Here is a 25,709-nt window from a genome sequence, read left to right as displayed (position 1 = left end):
ATTTATGGCATGCTAACGTTGCTCTGGAAAAACAAAGAGGAATCACGAAACAAGTAAAAGCGACAAATCCATTTTCATTTTGCAAACCAGGAGAATTGCTACACATGAATCTCTAACAATTTCTATGCTGAATCAAGTCCAAAAGTTCATCTACCTGCTATGCCATTATCAGCTGTGGTCAATTAGATATCTAGGGAAGAGTACACAAACTGAAACCACAGTGCAGTTTTTCTCTGGACACTTTTCAGGTCTTCAACCATTTGTGGTTCAGACTTCCTCAGTCAAAGATAATTTACATACATCAAAACCCTCAGTGGTTTTTCCTTTTCTTGCTGTGGTTCTTTTTTAGGGTGAAATTGTCAAGTCTCTCTATGTGTAAATTTTCAGCACCCACAACATCTTATTGAAAGGAGTTCCTCAGGTTAACTACATCTATGAAGAACCACCTCCATAAGTTCATTTTGAACCTGTAATCTACCAATTTAATATTCCCTCATTTGCATACTTGCTTGGAGCGATCAATTCATTCCCCCACAGAACCTTCTCCACAGAAATTTTACAGATCTCTACCATATACCCACTCAGCCCTCTTTTTTGCAGGTGGAGAAGTCCTAGCCTGCTTGTTCCTCACACCTCATAAATGCAGTCTTCCTAGCACCTTCAAAAGCCTTTTCTACCTCTACCACATCCTTTTCAACATGGGGTGGAGGAGAGTGGGAGAACCAGACCTGCACTTAAAATTGAAGATCTGAGAACAGTACAAAACAGCAGCATAAAAAAAAGTTCCGCCTGTAAAGTTTGTCAATTTGTATATAACACTTCAGCTGATTAAAACCCGAATGAGGAAATGTTTCTAGAGCTGACAGTCCTAAAGACATAACCATCTTCCTCCATAATTCCTTCACAAGATTCCATTCCAGACAGTTACAAATCCTTGCAATACTGGCACATAAATAATATCACTTTGATGCAATTACTATCCATCACCATTACAGTATTTTATACATCTAAATTAAGCTCATTCAAGAAATTCTGTTCTGAAAAGACAGATGGGAAGGCCATCTTAAAAGAAATTCCTTGACTACTTTCCAAGCCAAAGTTTGCACCCTCAGTTTAGCAAGCATAAATTAAGGGCAGAGCAATTTCATAGAATCCTAGAATGGTTTGGGTGGGAAGGGACCTTTAGAGGCCATCTAGTCCAACCCCCCTGCAGTGAGCAGGGACATCTTCAACTAGGTCAGGTTGCTCAGAGCCCCATCCAACCTGGCCTTGAATGTTTCTAGGGATGGGGCCTCCACCGCCTCTCTGAGCAACCTGGGCCAGGGTTTCCCCACCCTCACTGTAAAAAATTTCTTCCTTATATCCAGTCTAAATCTACCCTCCTTTAGTTTAAAACCATCACCCCTTGTCCTGTCACAACAGGCCTTGCTAAAGAGGTTGCCCCCATCCTTCCTATAGTCCCCCTTTAAGTACTGGAAGGCTGCAATAAGGTCTCCCTGCAGCCTTCTCTTCTCCACGCTGAAGAACCCCAACTCTCTCAGCCTGTCCTCATAGGAGAGCTGCTCCAGCCCTTGGAGCATTTTTTTATTTCAACAGGTCCATGTTCTTCTTGTGCTGAGGGCTCCAGAGCTGGACACAGTACTCCAGGTGGGGTCTCACCAGAGCAGAGGGGCAGAATCACCTCCCTCGACCTGCTGGCCACTCTGCTTTTGATGCAGCCCAGGATACATTGTTGGCTCATGTCCAGCTTTTCATCCACCAGTAGTTTTCCACAGGGCTGCTCCCAGCCTGTACTGATATCAGGGGTTGCCTGGACCCAGGTGCAGGACCTTGCACTTGGCCTTGTCTCAACTCCGCCATGCTGGTCTCTTCCCTTCCTTGCCTAATTTCTTACACTTGGGGACAGAGCTCTTGCACTCTATGGAACACGTCCTTAAAGATCTGCCAGCTCTCTTCTGTTCCCTTGTCCCTGAGGACCATTTCCCAGAGGATCCTGCTGACTAACTCCTTGATGAGCTGGAAGTCTGCTTTCCTAAAATTTAGGCTCCTGACTATACTCCTTGCTTTTCCCGTACCCCTCAGGAGTGTGAACTCCACCAATGCATGATCACTGCAGCCCAGGCTGCCTCCAATCTTGACATCAGCGATGACCTCACTTGCATGGGTGACCATCAGGTCTAGATGGGTTAGCTGGGATGCATCCTGAAACACATCCTGTGATGCGTTTTTTGCTTTCTGTTAGTCAATAATGCGTATCTACTTCAAATCCCTAATCTCCTGCACACCAGCAACCAGTGGCGTTTGTACACTGTATACCTACTACCCTATAAAGTTGCAAGGAGCGTCACAGAATCATTAACAGATTATCTACTGCACAAGGAAGCTAGTGCCTACAGCACCAAGGCTGAAATACTCAGTATCAGGGTTCCCCCCCCCCAATTATCACCCGTGTCAATCCCATTTCCCATTTCTGCTATTTTCAGTGCATATCATTTCTTAAAATTAGGTTGCTCTACAGTGAAGTATTAATATGATGGCCCAGCAAACGTTCCCCTAGAAAGCAGCCAGTAAGAGAACTCCAGCCTGAGAAGGTAGCTTAAAATAGAGAGACAGTGATCTTCAATGTGTGATCTGAAAGACAAGAAAAACTACTGAATGAAATGGCAGGAAGGTTTTTTTAATTATTATTTCTACTCATATCCAAAGAAAGTCATGCATCCCTGAAATACTGAGAAGTGAATTACATGGCTTTATACAACTCCCTGCAGTTTTCAAGGGCTTGCATTATAAAATTAAATTAGGTATTTCCTGCCACAGAATACACACACTTCTAATATAGTAAACCCACTGAACAACTTCAGGATCATCACAGACAGTTGAGAACACTTCATTAAGATACTTTTCTCACATGAATGTACAGTCTAAAATATTTGGTAGAGACACACTAATATATACACTAAGCCAGTGAACAGAAATTGCTTGAAGTTGTTCCTATTTCTTCAGTCAGATATGTCAGTTTATTCTGATGATTAAGTGCTTTGGCTTGAGACATGATATTAATCTAGAGAGCTACAGCGTTGACAACAAAAGCAGTGTATTGTTCATAAGGTTACAAAGCAAAAAATAGACTGCATTTGAAATTAACCTCTAAGTTTCACTCAACAATTTTTAAAGAAATCCTACCGTTATAATTTGAATATAAAGGATTATTTTATAAAACAAATAACCAAGAGACTTACATTCCATCTGTTAACAGTGCTAACATACCAAAAACTGTAGCTGTGAACTATACCACACCCTCCTCTGCAAAGCTACCTCTCTACACACACCATTTGGTATTTGCTGATTCACAGGCGCAATTGAGTCTTTTTCTGCAACCCTCTGGAAGCTATGTGTCTTTGCATCTTTCCACTCCTTCAAATGCAAGTCTGGAGACAATGAAGTTGCATGTGCCTGTCTTTAAATGCCTCCTTACTGGATATTCCAAAGAGAAGAGAGTCCTTTGAAGGCAGAATTTTTCGAGAGTCAGACATTACTTCAGTACAGTAGCTCTGCTGTGCACTTTATCAATTTAACTCATCTAATACCCACTTAACCCACACAATCCGCACTGTACCTAGGTTACTAATTTTCATTCCTCCTGCTCTAAGAAAAAACAAGCCTCTTTCCACTCCAACCCATGAAAAACCAAACCAACGATACATCCCTTGATTCCACATCAAATCCATTATCAACATCTTTCCTATCTCTTCTACAGGATAGGATCAGAGTTGTACCTAAGACTCCGCAGCATTCTTTTTCCAGTTATCCTCATCAACTCTTCCATGCCAAATTCCTCCTCTTACCAAAAATCCTCTAAGGTTGCTTGTACTTTCTCTGATTGGGTACTGAAAACAGAAGGCAAGCTTGACAGCCAGATCCACCCCAAAGAAATGGCACAAGTACACATTGAATCCCTCCCTGAGAGCCCTACAGATGGAATCTTGTACTCTCTTGCTTCCAAGGCACATCCTGAGGAGCCCAGTGCACTCCTACTCACAGGAGGCTGGCATAAGTCATTCTGGGAAAACAGCTCTCCACAGCCAGAGCACACCAGCCTGCTACATAGGAAACTACCATAAGGGTGATTGGTGTCAGTTCTTTTAAGTTGTTCTGTGACCAAGACACAACAAGGAGTAAGGAAGGGGAACGTACCTAAATTAAAGGTGGCTGAAGTGCTTATGGAATCAAAGGATAACCAACAAATGCTTAAAAAGAAGTGTTTAAAGAAATAAATGGGAGAGTTGCATTTCAGAACATGAAATCAGTGCCGGTCCCATACCAGTGCCACCATCTCACCTCTCCCACGGCCATGTTTCCCACGGTCTGAAGGCCTGTCTCCTTGATTGTTGTCCACTCCATTCTCTTCAGCTCTAACTGTGGAGAGAGGACAGCTTAAAAGAAGCTTTAGAAACTCGTACATGAGACAATATAGCCATCTGCTTAACCCAATCCCCAAAAGAAAAGGCAATATTTTGAAGTGGGCTGGTCAACAGATCTCAGTCGCCCCTCTTCTTTGGGGGCCTAGTTACAAGTAAGTTATGTTTACTTTGCACCAGACAATTATGAAGCAAAATATCTAATAAGAGAGAAATGTCCCTCAGTAGACATGCTTCTGGTTTTTGAAGGAAAAGAAAAAAAGTAAAAAGTGTGGCATTTTGCAGCCTACAGTATTAAATTAGTTATGGCCTCACCTCTAACGAGGTAGGAAATAAAGCTGCCTCATACTATGCTTCCTTGATAACATGCTAGGTGGCAACAGTGAAAGAATAAGGGATAACCAAGAATAACTACTTCTGTCTGCCCATACCACATCCCTGTACAACCAGGGAAACTTAAAAGAACTCTCTTCTGTATTTAAATCAGAGGTATTATGACTGGGTAAAAGTGAGGCATTAGAGAAGTACTGCAACTTAACTATTTTGTGGAAAACTCCCAAGGAAGTACTCTGAAAGATGGCTGGCTCCTTGAAGAAAAATAAAAAAAGAGACTGGCCACTTAAAACACTTTTGAGATTTTGTACTGCGCAACTTTTCCTAATGGTAGCAACAAAATCATTAATGCTTGGACTGGGAAGAGAATATCAAGATTTGGTAACCATCTGAAAAATCTTTAATTCCAGTTCACAAAAACAGACAAGCACCATCTGGCTCTGGCAAAAACTTTGCCCCTCACTTTCATTTTAATAGATCCGATTTCAATTTGTTCTAAGCATAGCTGCAAGTTTTATTTGTAAATATTTTTCCTGCTTTTAAGTGAAAAGCTAAACATACTTTTTTCATTCCAGTTTCTCTGCTCATCTATCAGTGTTGTGTATGGCCCTTATAGGCAACGTATACAGCTTTGATACTGCTGATAAAACTTAATAGAAAAAAGCAACGTGTAACCAATGGTGATCTAGTGCAATATTACTTAACTTGGAAACATGTTTGCTTTTCTAAAATGTATTATTGCACCTGTATAAACTGTAGCAAATTTTTAAATGTTTCAACTCAAAGAATTTTCTCTGTTGTAGAAACTCACGTTTGGTTGGCTTATGTGAGTAATATATGCTAGAGATTAATAATGATCCCAGTCTTTTCATTCCCTTTATGAGAAGATGAGAACATCTGCAGGTTCTCCCACTCATAAAAAGAGATGGAGTCAAAGCTGGATATTTTTTTCATTAAAAGAAAAAAAAGTGTATCAGCTGTGCAGCAACATACTTGCTCTCAAGCAGTCTTACAAAGACTCAATTCTAAAACTTACATAAAGAACAGCGATTTCTACAAGATAAATTAATCAAAGAAGGACAGAAATGTAAATTGAGTTTCTGAACAAGCACAGACCATCCCAAAACCAAGTCACACAGACAGATCAAGCACACCTGTCGCACAAACAAGTTACAAACCCTTCAGCACTGAGCTATAGCTCGGATGGACTTTATTCCATTAAGCATTTCATCTGAACTCAGCCAGTTTCAGCTGCAAGAAAAGTGTCTGAATCTTTAAAAATGAATCCATATACATACACTCTTGGCCACGGCTGCCTCCTCTTCCCCGTCTGTTGGAACTTCCCCATCCACGACTCACTTCTCTGTCCCCTCGTTTTTCTCTATTCTCTTTGTTTTCTGAACTTTCCTTTCCAAGGCTTTTCTTCTTTCCCCCTACAGTCTCCCAAGAAGTCTATGTGGGTAGAACAGAATTAGATACAAAAGTCAAAAAGGAAGGAGACAGCTCTCAGTGCATACTTCCATCTCACACCCCTCCAGTTCACAGAAAAAAACAGGTATTTGCATAACATCACATATGTAATGCCTTGCAAACTACACTGATACAAATGGAAACACAGGCTGTATTTTTGGGAAGAGATGAAAAAGAAACAGATATACTGCATATGCAAATAAGGTGCCATCAACTTGAAGCACTACATGAAGCCATGACCTCTGACAGGCACCTACATCAAACAAAAGGTTGGCTATCAGTACTTTTAGGTCCTGTCTTCTCAATTCAGACAACAGTTCAGACAACAGCAACTCAGAAGCCCTCACGAAGTAGGCAATGACCAGCTAGTCCAAGCTGCCTAGAATTGAGAAAGCTAATGCTATTGAGAAAGCAGGTAACAAAGCCGTTTACAAGTATAAACTCAATGTTTCAGTGTCTCCTTTGAGAGAATAAGTACTAAGAGAATGGTTACTCTCTCATTTTTTGACATGGTATAGGTGAGAAAGAAGCCTGAAATCACTTTTCAATTTCATCTCCAGTATAGAAGACTACACCACCATAAGCCAACTTAGGTGAAGCACAGACAGCGTGGATTAGAAATACAAAACTATGTGTTTGAGCAACACCACGTTAGTTGTGCAAAAGAAAACTCTTTCCTCCAGTAACTATCATATGGCTTCACCTGCTGTAGCCTGTGTAACTGCCTTACACACTAAAACACTCTTAGAACTTTAGACAGACTTCACATGGGGAAAAAAAAACCCACACTGCACTGACAACTGAAGAACCAAGTCTATATAGTTCAGAATGCACTACTATTTCACTGATGGGCATGGTGCCAAAAGATCTTAGACTGTTTTAAGAAATACCCAAAACCGGATGATCCTGCAAGGCTTAAGGGGAAGCAGCCTTTCCTTAGTAAGGTTTTACATGACTTGGGAAGGATCAGTAAAAGGATGACTATGAAAACATCAGATCCATGCTTTCCCACAATATAATTTTGAAGAAAGCCTTGAGAAGTTGAGCATGTCCTTTAAGACAGAGGATGATGCTACCTCTGGGCATACGAATCCATCACAGACTATCAAAGCTGCCTATTTTTGTAAGAGAATTAACCAATTAGTTTCAGCTGAGGATGCCTGAGGCAACCCAAATGACAGTTGTAGGCCTGACCTTTGAAAAATATGTAACAGAAGCCTTCTTGCAGGCCTGATCTTAGATGGAAATAAGAATAATCTGAAAGGTCCCCTTTGTTCTATCTTCAGAAGTTTAGGAAGTAAAACAGTCAGGCATAAAATGGATCTTACACCTGTAGGAAGTTAAATGAATAGAAGTCTTGGGCAAAGAAATATGCCCTTCTCTACTCTCGTCCACAAGCCTATGTCTATCCAAAGCCAGACTGTCACAACTGTTGCAAGTGAAAAGCCTTCATAAAGACTAAGTCACACAGCATAAAGCCTTAAAGATCACAGCATTAAAAAAAAGACAAAACTGGCAGAGTACCAAAGAAATTAGACATTCTAGCTATCACTCCTTGCTCTTCTAATTCCTCAAATCAGATAGATGCATCTTCTTCCAAATAAGGTTAAAAAAACAGCCAACACCTAGTGCATCAAAGCAGATCTGCATTCAGAACTAGTAGTACCTCTGCTTCCAACTTTACATCAAATCCACGGTTAAACTGTTCTGGAGTACAAACAAACCCTTCAAGTTGGAGGCCCACAAATTTCCATAAAGAAGAATACATTTCTTCATGCTCTGATGAGGAGCCCTTCTAATTAATACTGCTTCCTCCTTGAGCCCTTTAAGTTCTATCTATTTGTTTGAGTTGCATTTTATCTATGGAGAGCAGTGGGTTCAGAGGGACTTGTCAAAAGAGCAGAACATGCGGATATGTTGCTTCTAATTGATAAATGAGTTCAGAAAGTTTCTTCCATGCCATGAACACTTCTAACAATCTGCTAAAGAAAGAAAGTATTTAACATTCTCTATCAACCAGAAAACTATTTTTAACTAGAAAATGGCAAATACGAGAGGTACAAGAGAACACAAAACCAGCACGTTATCAAGAGAGATTTAATTGAGGTGAGATGCTCTCTTTTACTCTCAACTTGCCAACTCACTATTATATACTTCTGTTTTAGATGACCTCAACTCTTATAAATGAAAAGGGTATAGAAAAGTAAGTCCCCTCAGTCAGAACAGTTTGTGTCCTAGAGATTTAGGGTGTGTGTGGGGTGAGTTTCCCCATTAACAATAAGCCAGACTACACAACCTGACAAATCACAAGAAATACTGAATGTTCAGCATTAAGAAAGGAAGTCCAGATTTTTTCCCAATTTGGATGAGATGGAATGTAGTTTACTGCCTTGGATAAGCTATAAGTCCCTCCAGCAAAAACTTCAACTGCAGCAAGACGTATTTTGCTGATATCTCTTGGGATAAAAAAATTGCCCCGTGCAACATTTTAAGCGACATTATTTGTTGTTATATACATATTGTTTAGCCTCCTCTTTCTGTTTTTCAATAAAGTCATGCAAATGAGCAACACAGTGAAAGAGGCACATACTTGCTGTATCCTCTTCTGCCATTAGTAGCATTGTCAATGCAACTTTCAGATGTGGAAACCTCCTCCAACTTGTGGCAATGCACACCTACAGAAGTTGCATGACAAAATATCTGCCTCCCCTTTAGGTTTGTAAAGACTGCCCTTTGTGGCAAACACTTAGACTCAGGTCTCAAAGGTTGTGGAGGTGCTACAGAGTAACTACAAACATTGCAGGAAAAAACAGGCCTGTGTCTGACAGAGCACTGAGTTCTGGTGCAGTTAAAATTGCTGCATGTAAATGAAAGCCAGAGGACTCTGCAAGAGACCAGCTGAACACCCACACCACTTTCAATGTTCAGCCTACTCTAAGGTATGCATGCAGTAGAGAAGCTGCCCCAGTGTCACTTTCCTTCAAAAGAATTTGAGTGGAGACATGGAAATCAAAAGCTTCTGAAATATTACTTTCCCAATCACTACTTAGAAGTGGAAAGGCGCAGCAAACAGAAAGAGCTGTTTAATATGAAAGTAAAACCTTACCGTGTCTGAACTTCCTTCCAGCAGTATGTTGATTGCTCTGTTCACATCCCCATTACAATCATGTAGTGCCACTATGCACTCATCTTGGTTTTTCCCCGTCACTTCCATAAGCTGGCAGTAAGAGTCAGACATGTTAAAATATCCAAATTATCATCATAAGAAAATAAGAGTTAGTACCACCACAGATTCCAATAAAGTGCATAGCTACTGTGTCAGAGCAAACTGAAATCCTAAATAAAGGTATCTGCATTTTACAAATCTGCTTGGGATTCAGACAAGAGACAGGAAGAAACACAAATTAAACGGTAATCAAGAAAACACTTTTGCACTTCCCCCTCCCTTTAACTTTATGCTTGCAGCAAATGCTGTCGTCCCAGAGACAGCAGTATACGAGAGTAAAGATGTAAAAGACCAGGATTGCTCCAGTATCATCCTCTCTCCCCCTCCAACAAACATCCCCCTCTTTATGCCATTGTGTGAGAACAGACATAAGGTAAGCCATGGCAGAGAACAGATCCATCTGGAAAAACATCCAGACTAAGAAAAAGGTTATTTTTCAGCCAGATTAGCTCCCTCAATCCATTTCAGCATAAGGCCACACAAAAGGCATAAGCAATGGCTACTTAAGGAGACCTAGTACTGAATTATGCTCTGTGGACCTGCAGTGCACATCCTGAGGAGTGTAGGATGGAAATAATCAGTGTCTATCATGGGACATCCAGCAACTTCACCCAAAGGAAAAAAAAAAAACAAACTATATGAACTAGAAATATATATGCACAATGTAAAATATTGGAGATTTCCTATGCAGAACTTAGTTCTTATCCTTCTCACCAGCAGAACTACGGGGACTATTGATGAGGGTCCTTTGGCTTCAGGAAGTACAAGACCACTTCTGGCACAGCAACAGAACAAGTTTACAACAACAAAAAGCACTTAAGGCTTCAGAGGAGGTTTTACAAAGGAAAAGAAATCAAGAAATCTGCTCCTCTGATGCATTAATGCATTCATGCTAATTCTTCTTTCCTTCTGGGTATACTCCTAGGTTCTTTCTGAGTTGTGATGTGTTCACTAGGAAAAAAATACCCACAGCAGAACAGGGATCCGGATTCTCAGTACTGCTTGAATTAACAGTCCCAGCTATAATTCAGTAATGGAAGCTCAAGCATCTACACCCAGAACTCAGCATGGTAGAGGAAATGGTGTGAGATTTCATTGTCACAGTGTAATTCTAGCATTTTAATGCATACACAGACCTGGGAGGTCAGAATTATTTTTTTTTTAAATAACACTTCAATTCACCTTTACGCTATGATTAGATTTTTACTTTTCCTGAAAAACAGCCAAGATATTAGCAAATTCAGTTTACACAGGTAACATTTTTCCCATGTGTGCACACATGTGGACAGTCTGAATGTACTCTTTATTCTGATGATCATTAAGCATCAGGACCATACTAGAGATACAGTCTGGAAGAGACATCAGCAGGGGATGAGTTCTGGCTTAAAGGCTTGTCTACAAAGGAAAATACACTGGTATAACTATACAGCCAGAGCTATATTTCCACACAATTTCTTGTAAACAGACTTTACAGTGCAGTAAGAGCACCTTTTCCTAGTTCAACTTATGTCCTTCTGAAAAAGATTTCCTCTAAATCAGAAACAGACGCTCTAGCTCCAACACGTAAGCCAGCTTTAGAGCACCTTATTACAGGGCATAAAATCTCTGTACCATAAGAAACATACTTGTTTCACTTTATCTTCAAAATCTGCGTCGTTCTTTTCATAGATCATCTGAGCAAGGCGAATCTGTTCTGCTGTCACCTGAAAAATGCAAACATCCAATAAAGTACACAAAAGGTAACAATATCTTTCTTTAAAAGTATCTCCTATCACCACTATTTTTTTTCCCCTCCAGATTCGCAAAAAGAACATACACAACAAGCACAGAGGCACTATGGGGAAGGGATTATCATCATCTCTATGCCCATTTTGTAGTTAAAAAGTTAGCTGGGGCAGAAGCAATTTCAACATGTTATAACATGTTTGAACCACAGTTAAATGTCACCACATAGACAAGACAGACATATAATAAAACAGAATTTACCACAGAAGCCTACACTTTGATATTATTACTTTTATTTAGTATCTACCACTCCAGAGTTAGAGTTTTATCATAACACACTGGCAATGGCATTTCTAAATTAACCACATCTCTGATGATTCCTGCTCACATCATCTTCCACAACTCTCCCAACAACAACCTGACTGTAGTTTTATGAGCACTTAAAAAGAGACTGAGTCATGCCTCAAGATATTGCCCATGAACGGCTGTACTTATTTTCTTTATAGGCAAATACTGGTCTCTGAAAACTGCTAAAGGATCTTGCTATTTATGAAATATTTGATGCTTCTGTAATGTTTCTGGACAACAAATCCATGCTGGCAACTTCTCCAAAAGCTGAAAGACTAAAATGGATGGATGCAGTAAAGTGCCATAAATCCAAATAGGGTATGGCTGCCAGAGAGAAAGCAACTCAAGAACACTAATGTCTCATCATACAGGCCACTCTTCATAGTGAAGCATTTGCAGTCTGCTTGAACTGCACTCCCATGAAAATACCAAAGATAACTGTATATTACGTGATCCTGGACCTAATTTGATCTCTGCTCCAACAGAAGAAGCTATCATCTCATGCTAGAGAAGGCTGATACTGAAGAGAGCCAGGACCCGAAATAGGAGTTGATGTGCTGCAGAAGACTTCTTCATTGAGAAGGGGACCACCTCATCCACTGAAATTCTCGATAGAAAGGATTCATCCTGGTCAGCTGGTTGAATCTCACCTTTCAAAGTCTCACTTCACAGGATACCCACATAAAATTCTGTGCCTCACAAGTTCAGACTTAATCAGCCTCAAACTGCTTTGCTTTTGGAGTTTACCACAAATACAAGCTTTAGAGGAGGTCACCAAGTGTAAAACCTGAGAAAAGTCTAAAAATTACTCCACCATACACCACCAGCTGCTTATTTTCTGAGAAGTTGCTGCAGCTGTCCCAGTTCCTTGAGGGAAGCAACATTTGCTGTGCTCAGAGGTGATGTTCCAAGACAATTAGCATTTGTAACAGTGTTAAATACTCTACATTACTTCATGTTTTCAAAGCATCATGCTGACAGCTTCATACATCAGTCAGTAACAGAGGAGAGACTGCTCTGGAATTCCCTGCGCCAGCCCTGGTGCCACCCTCCACAAAAGCCTCCCAAGTCAGTGTGGTGCTCTATGCAAAGAAGCTCTCTTGGTGTCTGCTGAGAGCTTGGTAGAGAACAAAAACAAAAGGTCTGCTGGTTTCAGGAATTAAGCCTTGTTGATCCATCTTCTCGCTCTGACTTCAGCCTCCTCAGGCCCACTGCAACTTTTAAAATAGTGAAGAGATTTCCTTTAACAATATCCAGAGTAAAAACATTCAATGTAATTTCTGTAGAGACATGACAACATATTTGACCAGAAACAGGAAACCATTAAGATTAATTTTTTCCATAAACCAACTTCTGTCTTCTAACGTGGACTTGAAAAAGATATACCAGTTTTATAACAATATCAAATGTGTGACAGTATCTTCAGTTTTCCTGTGTAAGGAGAGAGCTTAGAAAAACAAGTAGGTGCAATATCACTAATATTTATGCCGGTGGATTACACCCAGATGGAATTGAAGATTCAGAAGAAAAAAAACAATGAAAATCCAACAAGATGTGTTTACTATACAAACACCAAATCATTTTCACAAAAAGTTTTAGTTTTTTCCCAGCAACTGGTAGTTCTTTATTTTTAAGGCACCACTGTTACAAGTAACACTGCAGTATCCTATAAAAGGACATAATTATGTTTTAATTGCAACTAAGAAAACAGTAGCATCTTAAGATAACTAAAACTTTACTCAACCTTACAAGATATATTATCTTTGCAGCATAACAGTGAAGGAAAAATTTAACAACTTCGAACTACCAGAAAACAGAAGCGTGCAAAACAAAGTTAAGTGACAGTAATAGGCTCAGATCTTATAATAAAATGGTATATTTATTATCCAGAAGCAATGGAAGAAGAACTGCAATACAATTTCTTAAATAACTTAACTGATGATCAATGTGATATAATGACAATGAAATCTCCATTTGGGAAAGCAACATTATTCTACATTCAGAAAAATGAATCAGTGGTAATTGAACAGTAAAATCCCACATTTCTGTTGATCTGTAAAGCCTGACTAAGGAAGAAGGTCCATCCGATATCTAAACGATAAAAAAATATGGTGCACTAAACCATAATTGCTGTATATTAAATAACCATCTTTTCCACTGAATTGACCAAACCAGTATCTATTATACAAGAAGTAGAATAAGTGGACAAAATGCAGAAAAAGGTCAGTAAGACCTAATGCTTAAAATCAATGAATTGCATAGGTTGGAAATGTCCTCCAGTGATACTCAGTGCAACCTCCCACTGAGAGCATGTCTCATCAGAGGAGCTGCGTGGGGCCACAGATCCTACTGCCTCTCTCTAATCCATGACCATATTCATAGTAAACATTTTTTTCCTTTTAACAGCTGGAATTTCCAGTGTTCCAACTTGTGCCACTGTCCCTCTGAGAAGAGTCTGGCTTCACCTTTTCTGTACCCTTTCATGAAGTATCTGAATAGAAGATACGATCCTTGCCTTGCCTTCTTAGGGCTGAATGAATCCAGTTCCCTCAGCCACCACTCATTCATCCTATGCTCCAGCCTCTCGGCCATCTTCACAGCTCTTCGCTGGACTTGCTCCCATCTGCCAAATGTCTTCTGCCAGGGAACCCAAAACTGGGCAGAATACTCCACTGCTGTCTTGCAAATGTCAAAAAAGGGGAAACCACCACTTCTGTCAACCTGCTTGGTATATTCCTGCAGCCTTACTTGTTATAAAACAAAAACAAATTCAACTTCATCTATTGAAAGCTGCTTTCTAAATTCACACATTAGCATGAATCACCACTATGCAAAGCACTGCAATGCAAGGAGATAAGGGCTCGAGCTCACATAATTAATACTGTACAAAACAGAACAGGAGCCCTTCCATGTTAAAGATCAGTCTAGAAAACAATAAGACACAGTTTCCCAGGGGAGCACCTCTAGATTGATGCACGCTCTGCCAGCAGAGAACTGAGGCAATTATTGAATTGATTTCAATTTTGAGAAGTACCTGACAAGAGAATAACGAGTTGCCAGGAACAGAGACATTTTGCACTATCTGTAACCCAGACAAGCATACAACCTAACTACTCTGCTACTGAGAATCAAGACAATGGGGTAAGAGCTTAATTTCAATCTCGCAGATACTCAAAATAATTTTAGTCTGCTGGTGGATGCCCACCTTCATTTCACTTTGTGAAGACACTGCACAAGAAGGTTAGGGTTCTGTGACTTGCAGATACACTGAATCACGCTGTAGAACACAGCATGCATCTAACAAAGCTTTTCCCATCATCAAAATTCCTTTATCAATCAAAAATCTTCTAGCATCATGAGGCTGGTGTATGGAAGAGCTCAGATGTGAGGACACTGAGGTCACAGGACAGAAATCCTGACACAGGCACAGAATTCCTCACTGATGGGAAATGCTGCTGAAGAACACAAAGCTCCTTTAGAGACAAGGATATGGGAACAACTTAATGCTGTGCTAGATTACTGAGCAGTTAAAGCAAGATATCAAACATACTCTTCCAAAATAGACTGTGATTTTTACTGTCTTTTCTCAGTTTTTACTGACTTGGGGAAGAATATGCATATCATTACATGCTCACTTTCAACTCAAAGATGATTATATAGCAGCACATACCTGTACTACTTGTTTCTGTGGTTGTGTTGGCTGTGTGGTTGAAATTTGCATTTTGTCCCGAGTGCCCCGGGTACGTTCACTGCCCACTGAAGTCATCATATACAGTATATACAAAACAATGTATGTACAAAATAGAAAATCTGAAAGAAAAAAAAGAGCATGAGTTAAGGCAAGGTATTGATTCGATACCCAGATAATATACAAAATGCAATAGCTTGAACTCTTCCTGCCTTTACCACAAACTCTATACAGAGACTCCTGAGAAAGCAGCTTTAATACACTATTACCAGATTTATTGCAGTCTTTACAGTAAAGGGGGAAATGCAGTGGATAAAAAGTGTTTTTGTCAGCTGATTGGGATCTGTCTAGATCTGTACTTCTGAACGACATCTAAACCTCACAGCTTTTCCCAGTTATTTAACATATAGACTTTTCTATCTGCTACTCTGCTGAAATTCCAGCTCCAAGCTGTATTACTCCTTAAGTTTCTGTAATACCTACTGTCTTGTTTTGATGCCTGGAATTTAACCACTCTCATACCCACTCAGAACACTAACACAAAAAAATCACATTTGCAAACCAAGTCATTCCTTTCTTCCCTATCATTAAACTGCTTTCCTGCACATATACAGAGGTCATGGCCAACACCCACTCATCTTGCCTTTAAATACAGCCTTCTGTAGCCAGTAATTTTGTTTTATGTTCTCCTGCATACTTACAGAAATTATTTACAAAACTACCTGTTACCCTGCTTTAGACATACTTTTGTTGTATGGCAACAAAGAAACCCAAAAGAAAACTCAGCCCCTGCACACACATCAGTGCTATGCCATATGTGGCAGTCAGCTTTCATTCTCAGTCATCCTCATCCTCTACCATTAAAAATACTTTTAAACAAGAAATTTATTATCCTCCCTGTGTTTGTACAGCATCTAACAAGGTTAACTGATGAGTATGGTTTATAGTAGCTATGATAACTGGAAACAGATCTCTTAACCAGTCAGAACAGTCACAGTCAACTGCCTGGTTTCTGTCCCCATGACACTGGGAAGTAAAACCTGCAAATTTAGGGAACTAAGGACAACCTGCATGTGGTGCACCTGGGCAGAACGAGACGTGCAAACAAGCAGTAAAGTGCTTTTACTGCAGCCCCAGCGTATGAACACGCCTCAGCATGCAACTTGTCAGGGTGGCAGCTTTGGTGCAAGCTGGCTATCACCAAGCTCAACATTGAATTTCTTTATGTGCTAGTTAAAGCATTCAATAAGTCTAAGGAGAAAGTATATTTCCATGAACTCTTACATATTTAGCAAGAGAAGGCCTGCCTTTACCAGGAACTGACCGTAGCATGAGCTAAACTGGAACACTGTGTTTCTCCAGCTTTATGAATATGTTCACCAAAGCCAATCTGTCTCCCAGTCTAACTTTGTTGTCTTCTAAGACCCAGAAGGTCCAGGCCTTCAGAGCACTGTGCTTGACACCCTAAAAGCCAGATACAGTCAGAACAAAAGGTTATTCAAGCTCATGACAACATGTTCTATGGAAAGCAAAATATTAAGTAGATGTAGAAACACTCTGAACAGCAAGGTCAACACTTATCACTGACTATCTGGTCATGGTTGTCCACTGATATTTTAAACGTGTTATGGACAGTCTTCAGTTGAGTTTGCAGTAGAAATTACTTTTGCATTAAAATCTGCTTTATAAGCCTTGCTGACTGGACTGCCAATGTCCAAAAACTAACTTAAGTTTATATACACTAATAATGACCTTCGGGTCGGTTTTTCTTTTTTGGGGTGGGCTTTTTTGTTTTGGTTTGTTTTTAAGTATTGATCAGCTCATCAAAATTTGAGCCTAGCACAATAAGCAATAAAAAAAAAACCCTGAACAGAGAACACAACAGAAAGCACTAACCTCTATGAAAGACAAGCTAATAGTTTCAAATATGATTGTCTGGAATTAGCCCACTGTGATTTAAGATATGTTGAGAAATTATAACTCCACTGGGTCTCAATTTGTTCATCATTTATCAATTAACATCATGTTTACACAGATTCTGGTACCTAGAAATCCTGACATACATTTCAATACTATTTTCTCTAATTTCACCAAAGTTACTCAAAATATTGCAATCCATGTTTTGGACATGACAGCAGTACACATACATTAAAACAAAAGAGTTTTCCATTTGTTTGTAAAGCATATGCTAAACTATAGCCTACACTTCTGATAGCCAGGCAACCTGTGGTTCCTGAGGAGGATTGTGTCTTTTCTCCCTCTCCTAACATATATTTTACAGTGCCTCCATGTCACAGCTGTTTAAGGCATGTTTATTTTTCAGGATGAAAGGATACTTGAAGGAAAAAGGCAAGCACACAAGCATTTGAAACACTCCTGGGGGATGAAGCAGCACAGTGAGATCAGCCTGCTGGTAAGAACAGAGCCCAAATAATCTCAACAGTGTAACAGGATCCTTAAAGAACCTCATCTTGCTGACCGTGCAGGTCACGAGCAGCAATTTGGCAACAGGTCCAAAGCAGAAAACCAGCAAAGGTGAGAGCCTTTTCCTGGCAGTGGTATGGACTTGCACTTGCTTCAAACAAGCGTGGAAATACACCCTCAGTTTGACATTCCCCATCAAGCCAACACAGACAAGTTATAATCCATTTCATACACAATCCAGTCTTCTTAAAAGCACAATTAGCAGCTTAATGTAAAGGGAGCTTTAAAAATAAAGCTATTTTGTTTCCCCTTAGTTGGCCCCCACTGTCTACAAGCAGTGCCCAGACACAGCAACCAGCCCAGCCCCAGCACACATAAGGAACAGCTGAAGGGCCCTGCTCCACTGCCAATGGTGCACTGACCAGGGAAACATCACACCTCCCTGGCACAGGCATGTCTTCACTACACCGGGCTGAGGCTTCACACCTTCTCTTTAGAGTACACCAAAGCAACAGGCAGAAGGGAGGCAGTTAGTCACTGCCTTCAAATTACCATAGTGACTACAATTTTGAGCATTAAAGTGGGATATTGCTAATTAATAAGATGGGGCTGAACAAAAACATTTCCTTGCTCGCAAAGCAGCTTCTTATTCTCTCCAATTCCTCATATTAAAGTCTGTTTGGCAGGCTGTTGTCATAGCAGTGAGTAGGATATAACAAACTGATGAACTTAACTGCAGATCAAATGAGGAAAGAAGATTTGAGACTGGAAGACAACTCAATTAAAATATGTTTAAAAAAAATATTCAGACAAGCAGATGTTTCAGTTTCCATGTCAGGGTCTGGCTCAGTGCTCAAGTCCCTCATCAGCAGTTAATATTTGACCTTGTAGACAAATTGCAACTCTAGTAAGAAGCCAAAACAGCTGTATTTTGAAGAAATAGATACACATTAAGCAAAACAGACCCTCAGAGCACTAGCAGAAAAGGGGGAGAAAGCATTAAAGACAGGACTTCCCAAAACTGTTGTGTAAAGGAGGTGGTCATACTTTCATACTTTGTTGGGTTTTTTTTTAGTGTCATGAAAGAAGATTGCTGTAAACTTTTTCACTGATGTAATCTAGTACCTCCAGAGGAAGGTTGTCTTTACTTCTACTTTAAAAACAAAAAAACAACGAAAACCAAAACAAAGCAAAAAAAACCCAAACCCTTGATCAGTAGTTAAGAAAACTGTTCAAGTATATTTAGCTTCTCAAGCACTACGGAATTCAAATTTCAGCACTTCCTCATAAAGCAAATAACTAGACTTAGAAATGGAAAGCAACAGAGGCATTTCAGAAGAAAATCATCCCCAATCTCAAGGCCTTGTTTTAGTGTTTCTATCTGTACAGCAAGTTTAGCTCAAGGACCTACACTACAACAGTAGATATAGTATTGCATAATAAGCCATCACCAAACTGGTGATGGAATGGCAACAGTTATCCTAGTTTCCAAAATCGGTACTTAAGTATTGGGATCTCAACCCCCAACTTTCCTTAAGAGACCAAATCCCACCCACTCCCAAAGTCTCCACATGAACACATTTAACTGGGTTTTTGCTTTGGAATTTAGAAGGAAGAAAGGAAGGCGAAGAATCAAAGAGCAACTGAATGCATATCAACACAAAAATCAGGTTTTTAAAGCTATCATAATGCTTTCTTTGATCTTTTGTTCAATTTTCTTTCAGCAAGAAATCTAGTCCTTTTAGACTCAATGTCAGAAAAGCTAGAGATACACAGAATACAAATTGGCTTGACAGGGTGGCAAGCCCCGCAAGACACTAAATCTATTCCTGAACTTCCAGGGATAGACCACGTACTGCAATACCACCTAACTTTCAAGAATCCTTCTGAAGTTAAACATTCACTTCCATCAGCTGAACAAAACACTTGCCATTTCAATTCTTTTCCTGAGGCAGTCTCAATAAAGTTATTTTCTTGACTCTCTGGACAAGTTGCTGTGACAAAGAACACTGTGCAGAAATCTCTATGAACAGCTTAAAAGTGTGATTGCTTTTTTATACTCTAATCACAAAGCTACTCAGTCAAAGATTTCTCACAATGACAGGGCTGGGAAAAGGCTGCAGGACACTGCCTCATGATGGCATGACTACTGTACATGTACAATGAGTCTAGATTTTACTGCTACAGCAGTAGCGCAACACGAGCATGAGGAAAAAGAGTGGAGAAAAACATGTCTGCAAAGCATCAATGCAATGTATTTACCTCAAGTGCTACTGTCTAAAGAATCTCACCACCTTTGTTACTGCTTGAAAGGGGAAAAGAGTTTGCAAGAGTCAGATGTTCCTCAGGAGCAGTGCCAATTACTCAGTGTCTGTACTGCCCCAAGCCAACAATACTGAACCTGAGCTGATCCTGGGAGGATTCATGTCACATCTTACGGTCTTCTACAGTAAATAGGAAGAATATTGATGGCCAGGAGTAGACCTGCATGTATCACTGGCAGAACACCACAGGAGAGAGAAATTGCACTATTTGTATGCTCTCATGTTTTACCAAGAAAAGAGGATTACTGGGAGCGGCCAGAGTATCAGCACAAACATATAAACTAACATATACACTTCCAGTTGTGTTAGCAATGCATACTGAATAAACAAGTGAACACTCTTACCCACCTTTCTTAAAACCCACCGAGTTGTTAGTTGAAATTATTATTCTGCCAAGTCAATCTATAATTAGCTAAGAACACACCCCAATATACAGAAGAGTAATTTCTCATTATCAGAAAAAAGTTAATTTCAAGGATTAGTATTCATAAGCAAATGTTATACAAAGGAAGACAAAGAAATATACAAATAGGTCTTACAAATAAAAGACAGCATTGCTTTGGAAGAAAAAGAAGTGCTCATCTTCAAAATACTAGAGTTAAGCAACAGCTGGTCACATATCCAGAGCCCCTCTCAAAAGCATGATGTGGAAGGGGGACTGAACAGTGCATGTTTTCCAATAGTAGAGCAGGTTTCAATCATGAAAGTTAAGTAATATCATTAACATTATTTATAAAAAAATTCTAATCTCACTATAGCTTTGCTATTATCCCAGTGTCTCTGCCTAACAGATGTTTTACATTTTAGTATATACTGATTATCCTAGCTTTAACCAAAATCTGCCAACTACACCCAATAAATATCTAGCAGACTTGCCCTCATCATTTCTTTATAAATAATCAAACTTCAGAGGCAACAAGTGCCCTTATTCATACAGAAATTTCTGAAGGAGGAATCTAAATTTCCCCAAATTCAACTTTCACTTTTTTTTTTTTTAGTACAAGACAATCGCACTAAAATCATTGAAGCCTAACCAACTTCCACCTAGGGCTTTATCTTTCACACAACCAAGGCAATCTTCAGACTGCTAAAAACCTGGTTAGCAAAAGCCACCCAGCTCTGCTGCTGTCAGAAGACAACACTCCTGAGGGATTCTGGACAATCAAAAGGCAGTGAACATCCTAGAAGATTCAGATGACTTGACTTTATGTTTCAGACTTCAATATCTACAAAGTCACTATTCTCATCTTTTGCTGCCTTTCTGCAAGAACACCATTTTAGATAGCAACCGGCTGGACTTCCACATGAAAAAAGAATAAAGTCCTGCTCCCTGTCCTAACTAATTATAAGCCCCATGTTTGCAAGGGCCTGCAAGATGCGCTAGTTACCAGCACTTACCATTGACTGTAATGAAACTTTAAATAACAGAGACCCAGTTAGAAAATAACATGCTGTTAGTCTATCTAAGCACCACTCTCACCTATCAGAGCTAGAGAATATTACTAGACCATAACACAGACCAGACCACAGTTGTTGCCATGAACTAGATAAAAAAAGCACTGCATTGATCCACATGGAAATATAATATATAGAAAACAGGAATTCTCTTTGAGAAACAGCAATCATGGAGATCCTGTGAGGAAGGGCCAACAGCAAGTTCACTTTTGAAGTATGTTTCTCTTATGAGGAATATTTTAAGAAAAGCTCTGGCCTGTCCTGATATTCCAAGACCTGAAGGATAAATTAAATATGTGTTCCTGTCATCTTTGATGGAAGGACCTAATTTCTTGCCCTCTATCATAGAAAAGGTTTTTCTTATGCAAACCCTCTCTAAAAGCTACCAATGTAAAAAGGAGATAATGTATTCCCATCACTGACTACACCGTATGCTGTCCTGAGCTGTCAACTGACCCAGTATCTCAGGTTAGGAAGCATACAGAGACCACAGTGACTCAAAGGTGGTTCCTGGTGCTTACACACTCCACTTCCTCTTGCTACAGGAAGAAAGGAACACCTCCATTTCAGAGCCCTCTGCTCTCTTATTTTCTAGCCTAAGGAGATAAAAGAAAATACTAGCCAAGTCAATACACGGTATACTCGCTGTTTATTCAATCACTGCTACATTCAGTTGTGAAGAGCCATCAGTGTTACAAATCTCCTCTTCATACCTGTTTTCTCTGGGTTTGCCCCCCCAAAACAATTGAACAATCAATGAAGAAAAACAGAAAAGGTAAAGCCCTCAGTGTTTTTCCTCCTAAGGTTTCCTGAGTAGCATCTAGTGAAAGGGCACTACAGTGCCTAAAACTTCCAACAAAGCAGCAGCTAGCAGAACTACAGCCTAGTCACCCCCTACAACAAATACGCAGACTGAATTATACACTGCATTAACTAGGAGGCTTGTAAAAAAAACATTAACTAGTACTTCACAGAAGGAAAGCTTTATTGCAGCTGAGAAAAAAAAAATAACTAGCAGGTTTTTCAGGGTTGCAAATCATTACCTTCTGCAGCCAGAACTAACACAGCCTTCCTGAAGTCACATACTAGTGGAAGACAGCTGAGCAGAGTTTGGGACAAAAAATCATGACAAGAGTTATTTCCCATTTGGGATGTGGTTGTGTATTCATTCGAAGTTCAATCTGTAGTGCAGGTAGAACCCAGTTTATTCCATTAAAATCAAGTTTCAGCTCATATCTAATACCACACAACTGCTGTCAGCAGAAATAGCATTCCTGATCCCCTACTCCTTAACCACATAATATTGCTACTTCCCTTCAGACTAACAATCCTGCAGCTGCAGAGGGAGTTGGTTCAGTGAGCTGACCCAAGAGCAAACTAAACCCTCTAAAACAAAACAGTGAGTCAATTGAATAAGCTTATCCAGTGGAAAACTATGTGGCTATAGACAACTGCTGAATCTGACATGGGGGATAGGGATCAAGCTCACAAGGTAAGGGAGAACTTGCATTTCAGCAGCCATGCACCATTATAACATAGGTAAAATGTAAAGGTCCACATTTTGTTTTCCTGGGATCCAGTATAGCAAGACTCGATCCTGATCAGATCCTCTGCATGCAGGGGAAAAAAAAAAATAAAATCCATTAAAAATGCCTACAAGGCATTTTAAAAAATAAAAAACTCCCAGGAAGGGACTCTGCCAGCAGAGTGACCTTGAATATATCACTATCTTATGGCACGCATATTCTTTTGAAATCTGTTAAATAACAAAAAATAACTTTAAAAAATTTATTAGGAAAGCTAATCCAGATTAAACCAGTACCAGAACAAGAAAAGGTGCTGAATTGTCTTTTTCTCCTGTTCCTGTTACAAGTACTGAGAACTGTCAGCTTTGGCTATTAAACTACAGAAATGCACATTTCAGCTATTTGCTCTGATGTAATGCCCCATATATCTAAAAAGCCCCTAAAATTAATTACTGTTTACAGAGGAAAAACAAACTCAATAAGATTCAAGTTAAAACCCGCATACTCCAAATAACAAAGAAATAGCTAATACAACCTCAGAGCCACACAGCCAGGACAATATCCAGAAGAAGGAATTCGCTTTGACCAGGGTTCTTTTAAACAAGGTGGCACACAGGAAGCAGCACTCGACATCGGACATCTTGCTGCCAGATCACGAACACGCTCGGTGCTTGTGCTTTCCCTGCCCCTTCCATCTCCCTCCCACATCACCAAACCATGCTCACCTGAAACGGCTTCCAAAGGAATTCTTCGAATAGAAACAGATACAAGGAACAGGACTAAAAATAGCCAAGCAAGAGTGAAGACATTTGTGACATTCTCACACTGGCAGAAACACACTCAACTGCATCAAAAATAAAGGGGCACCTAGTTAATTCACAGTAGAACTGACAACAAGGAACAAAGTAGAAAGTGCCACCATAAAAAAAGTTTCGGAGAGGAAAATTAATTCAGACTTGCAACACTCATCATATCACATTACAACACTCAACAAAAAGCGATGGTGAAATTACAAGCCACAAGTGACATAAGAGCAAATGCACCAAGTAATCAGTAAGGCTACATCTATAAAATGTGCTAAAAACCTCATGATATCAGATTTTTTTATTCTAGCTTCAGGAGTTTTGGTAGCAACACCAAAGAGCTCAGGTATCATTCCTGCACCTTGTACAGAAGCTACTCCTTGAACTAGATACTGAGGGAAGACCACCAGTATAGATCACTGCTTGTGATATGCTCACATATTCAGAAAACCAAAGAAAACCAGGAGTCTTGCTGGGGAAAAAAAGCTTTTTTTAAAATAAAGCAAGATATTCTAGAACATCTTTCTATAATTTTCCCCCAGATGATTATATTTCTCAAGGTTCATCTTAGGCAAGAGGAGAATCCACTAAAATAAAAACCTAATTTTTTCCCACAGTGATATATACGACTCTAAATATAAATTTCCAGAAGGAGGAAAATAAACAATAGTTTCTAAGGCAGTATTAAAGGTTTCCTTCCTTCACAATCTTATGCTTTTACTGTGCATAAATTCTTGATGAAAACTCATGACCATTTGGTTCAGTTTAGTTTTCCAAAGTGAAACCTTGCGAGAAGCAGAGTCCTTTTTCAAACTTTTTGTCAGGTGCTCGGAGATGAGCAGCCACAGAAACAGTACCGAGAACTGAAAGCCATAAGAGATCATTTTTATTTCCCTGCCAACTCTGGATCACTCCTTCTATGGTCGCAACCAGTGACAACCATTGTGTCTAGCTTTAAACAAGGTGGGTTTTATTAGTTTCCTTTGATACTAATCCTCATCTTGACCTGCTTCAGTCAGAAAACTTGATTTTACCCCAGGTTTTCCGATTTTATTTTGAGCATTATTTTTCTCACGGTCACAACTTCTTAACTTGGTATCACTTATTCTTGTTCCATTGATCTAGAATTTTCTACAAGGCCAGGTCTATCCGATCTACACCAAAACAATACCAAGCTATCCAAAGAGATGAAGGATTAAGTGTCTTCACTTCAAACATACAACACGCTAGAAAGGAGCAGGTAAATAAAGTACCCTCCACACAATTCATCACAAAGTCTAGGCTGTTCTTATGTTTAACATTAAAAAGCAAAAGAAAATTTATCTCCCACTTCCTAGTTAGTTTCTTAATCTTTTTAAAGAAGATACCAAAGAGAAGAGTTACTCACATATGATGCCAAACTGCCCAAATTTTTATTGCACTTAATTCAGTATTTATTTTCTCTCCAACATGGGGGGGAGGGACAGGGAACGGGGACTACCCTTAGGCTTCTTCTAGACCCACAGTCACTGTTCCAGCTCCCCATCTTTACCGTTTTCTGCAAGTCTGGACTGACTTAAATGTTACTTGGGTGTTGTGCATTTTCTGTCTCTGGTAGGAGTTTCTCACTCTCCCCCACCCTTTCTTTCCAAGCCAGACTAGCTTATAATAAAATTGAAGAATGTGCAAATAATTTTTTTTAAAAAAAAAGTTTGCAAAATCTGATTTATCAAATAACGTTTTTCTTCAAAACTTCCTTCCTATTGATAGGCCATTAAGAAATTCCTTTTCACAGAAATTCACTCATTTTCTTTACTCTTACATTTTCTTTTAAATATATTTTTGTATTCTGCAGGGTCGTTCATTACTACGCTGTACTACACTAACAGCTCCTGATTCCACAGACATATGCCAGCTTTATATACTGTGCAACACAACATTAAAATGCCTAAGTAGAAAGCCTGTTTTCTAAAACATCCCAAGAAGATAT

General features: G+C 39.6%; 1 protein-coding gene across 15 annotated transcripts in view; it reads right to left on the bottom strand.

Moving 5' to 3' along the window:
* The window catches only part of LOC142049270 (ubiquitin-associated protein 2-like), a 98,451-nt gene that overhangs the window by 54,222 nt on the left and 18,520 nt on the right, over window positions 1-25,709 (bottom strand). For 13 of the 15 annotated variants that reach the window (XM_075076781.1, XM_075076783.1, XM_075076784.1 and 10 more), the window contains exons 2-6: window positions 15,191-15,330; window positions 11,073-11,150; window positions 9,328-9,438; window positions 6,050-6,203; window positions 4,339-4,416 (exon numbers count right to left, since the gene is read on the bottom strand). In XM_075076781.1, coding sequence (XP_074932882.1) covers window positions 4,339-4,416; window positions 6,050-6,203; window positions 9,328-9,438; window positions 11,073-11,150; window positions 15,191-15,289 — 520 coding nt within the window. In that variant the 5' untranslated portion in view covers window positions 15,290-15,330. The remainder of the gene's footprint in view (window positions 1-4,338; window positions 4,417-6,049; window positions 6,204-9,327; window positions 9,439-11,072; window positions 11,151-15,190; window positions 15,331-25,709) is intronic. The other 2 variants (XM_075076791.1, XM_075076793.1) reach the window with 1 other exon arrangement.

The sequence above is a fragment of the Phalacrocorax aristotelis genome, chromosome W (genome assembly GCF_949628215.1).
Source record: "Phalacrocorax aristotelis chromosome W, bGulAri2.1, whole genome shotgun sequence".
Classification (NCBI taxonomy): domain Eukaryota; kingdom Metazoa; phylum Chordata; class Aves; order Suliformes; family Phalacrocoracidae; genus Phalacrocorax; species Phalacrocorax aristotelis.
This window is presented reverse-complemented; position numbering and strand designations above follow the sequence as displayed.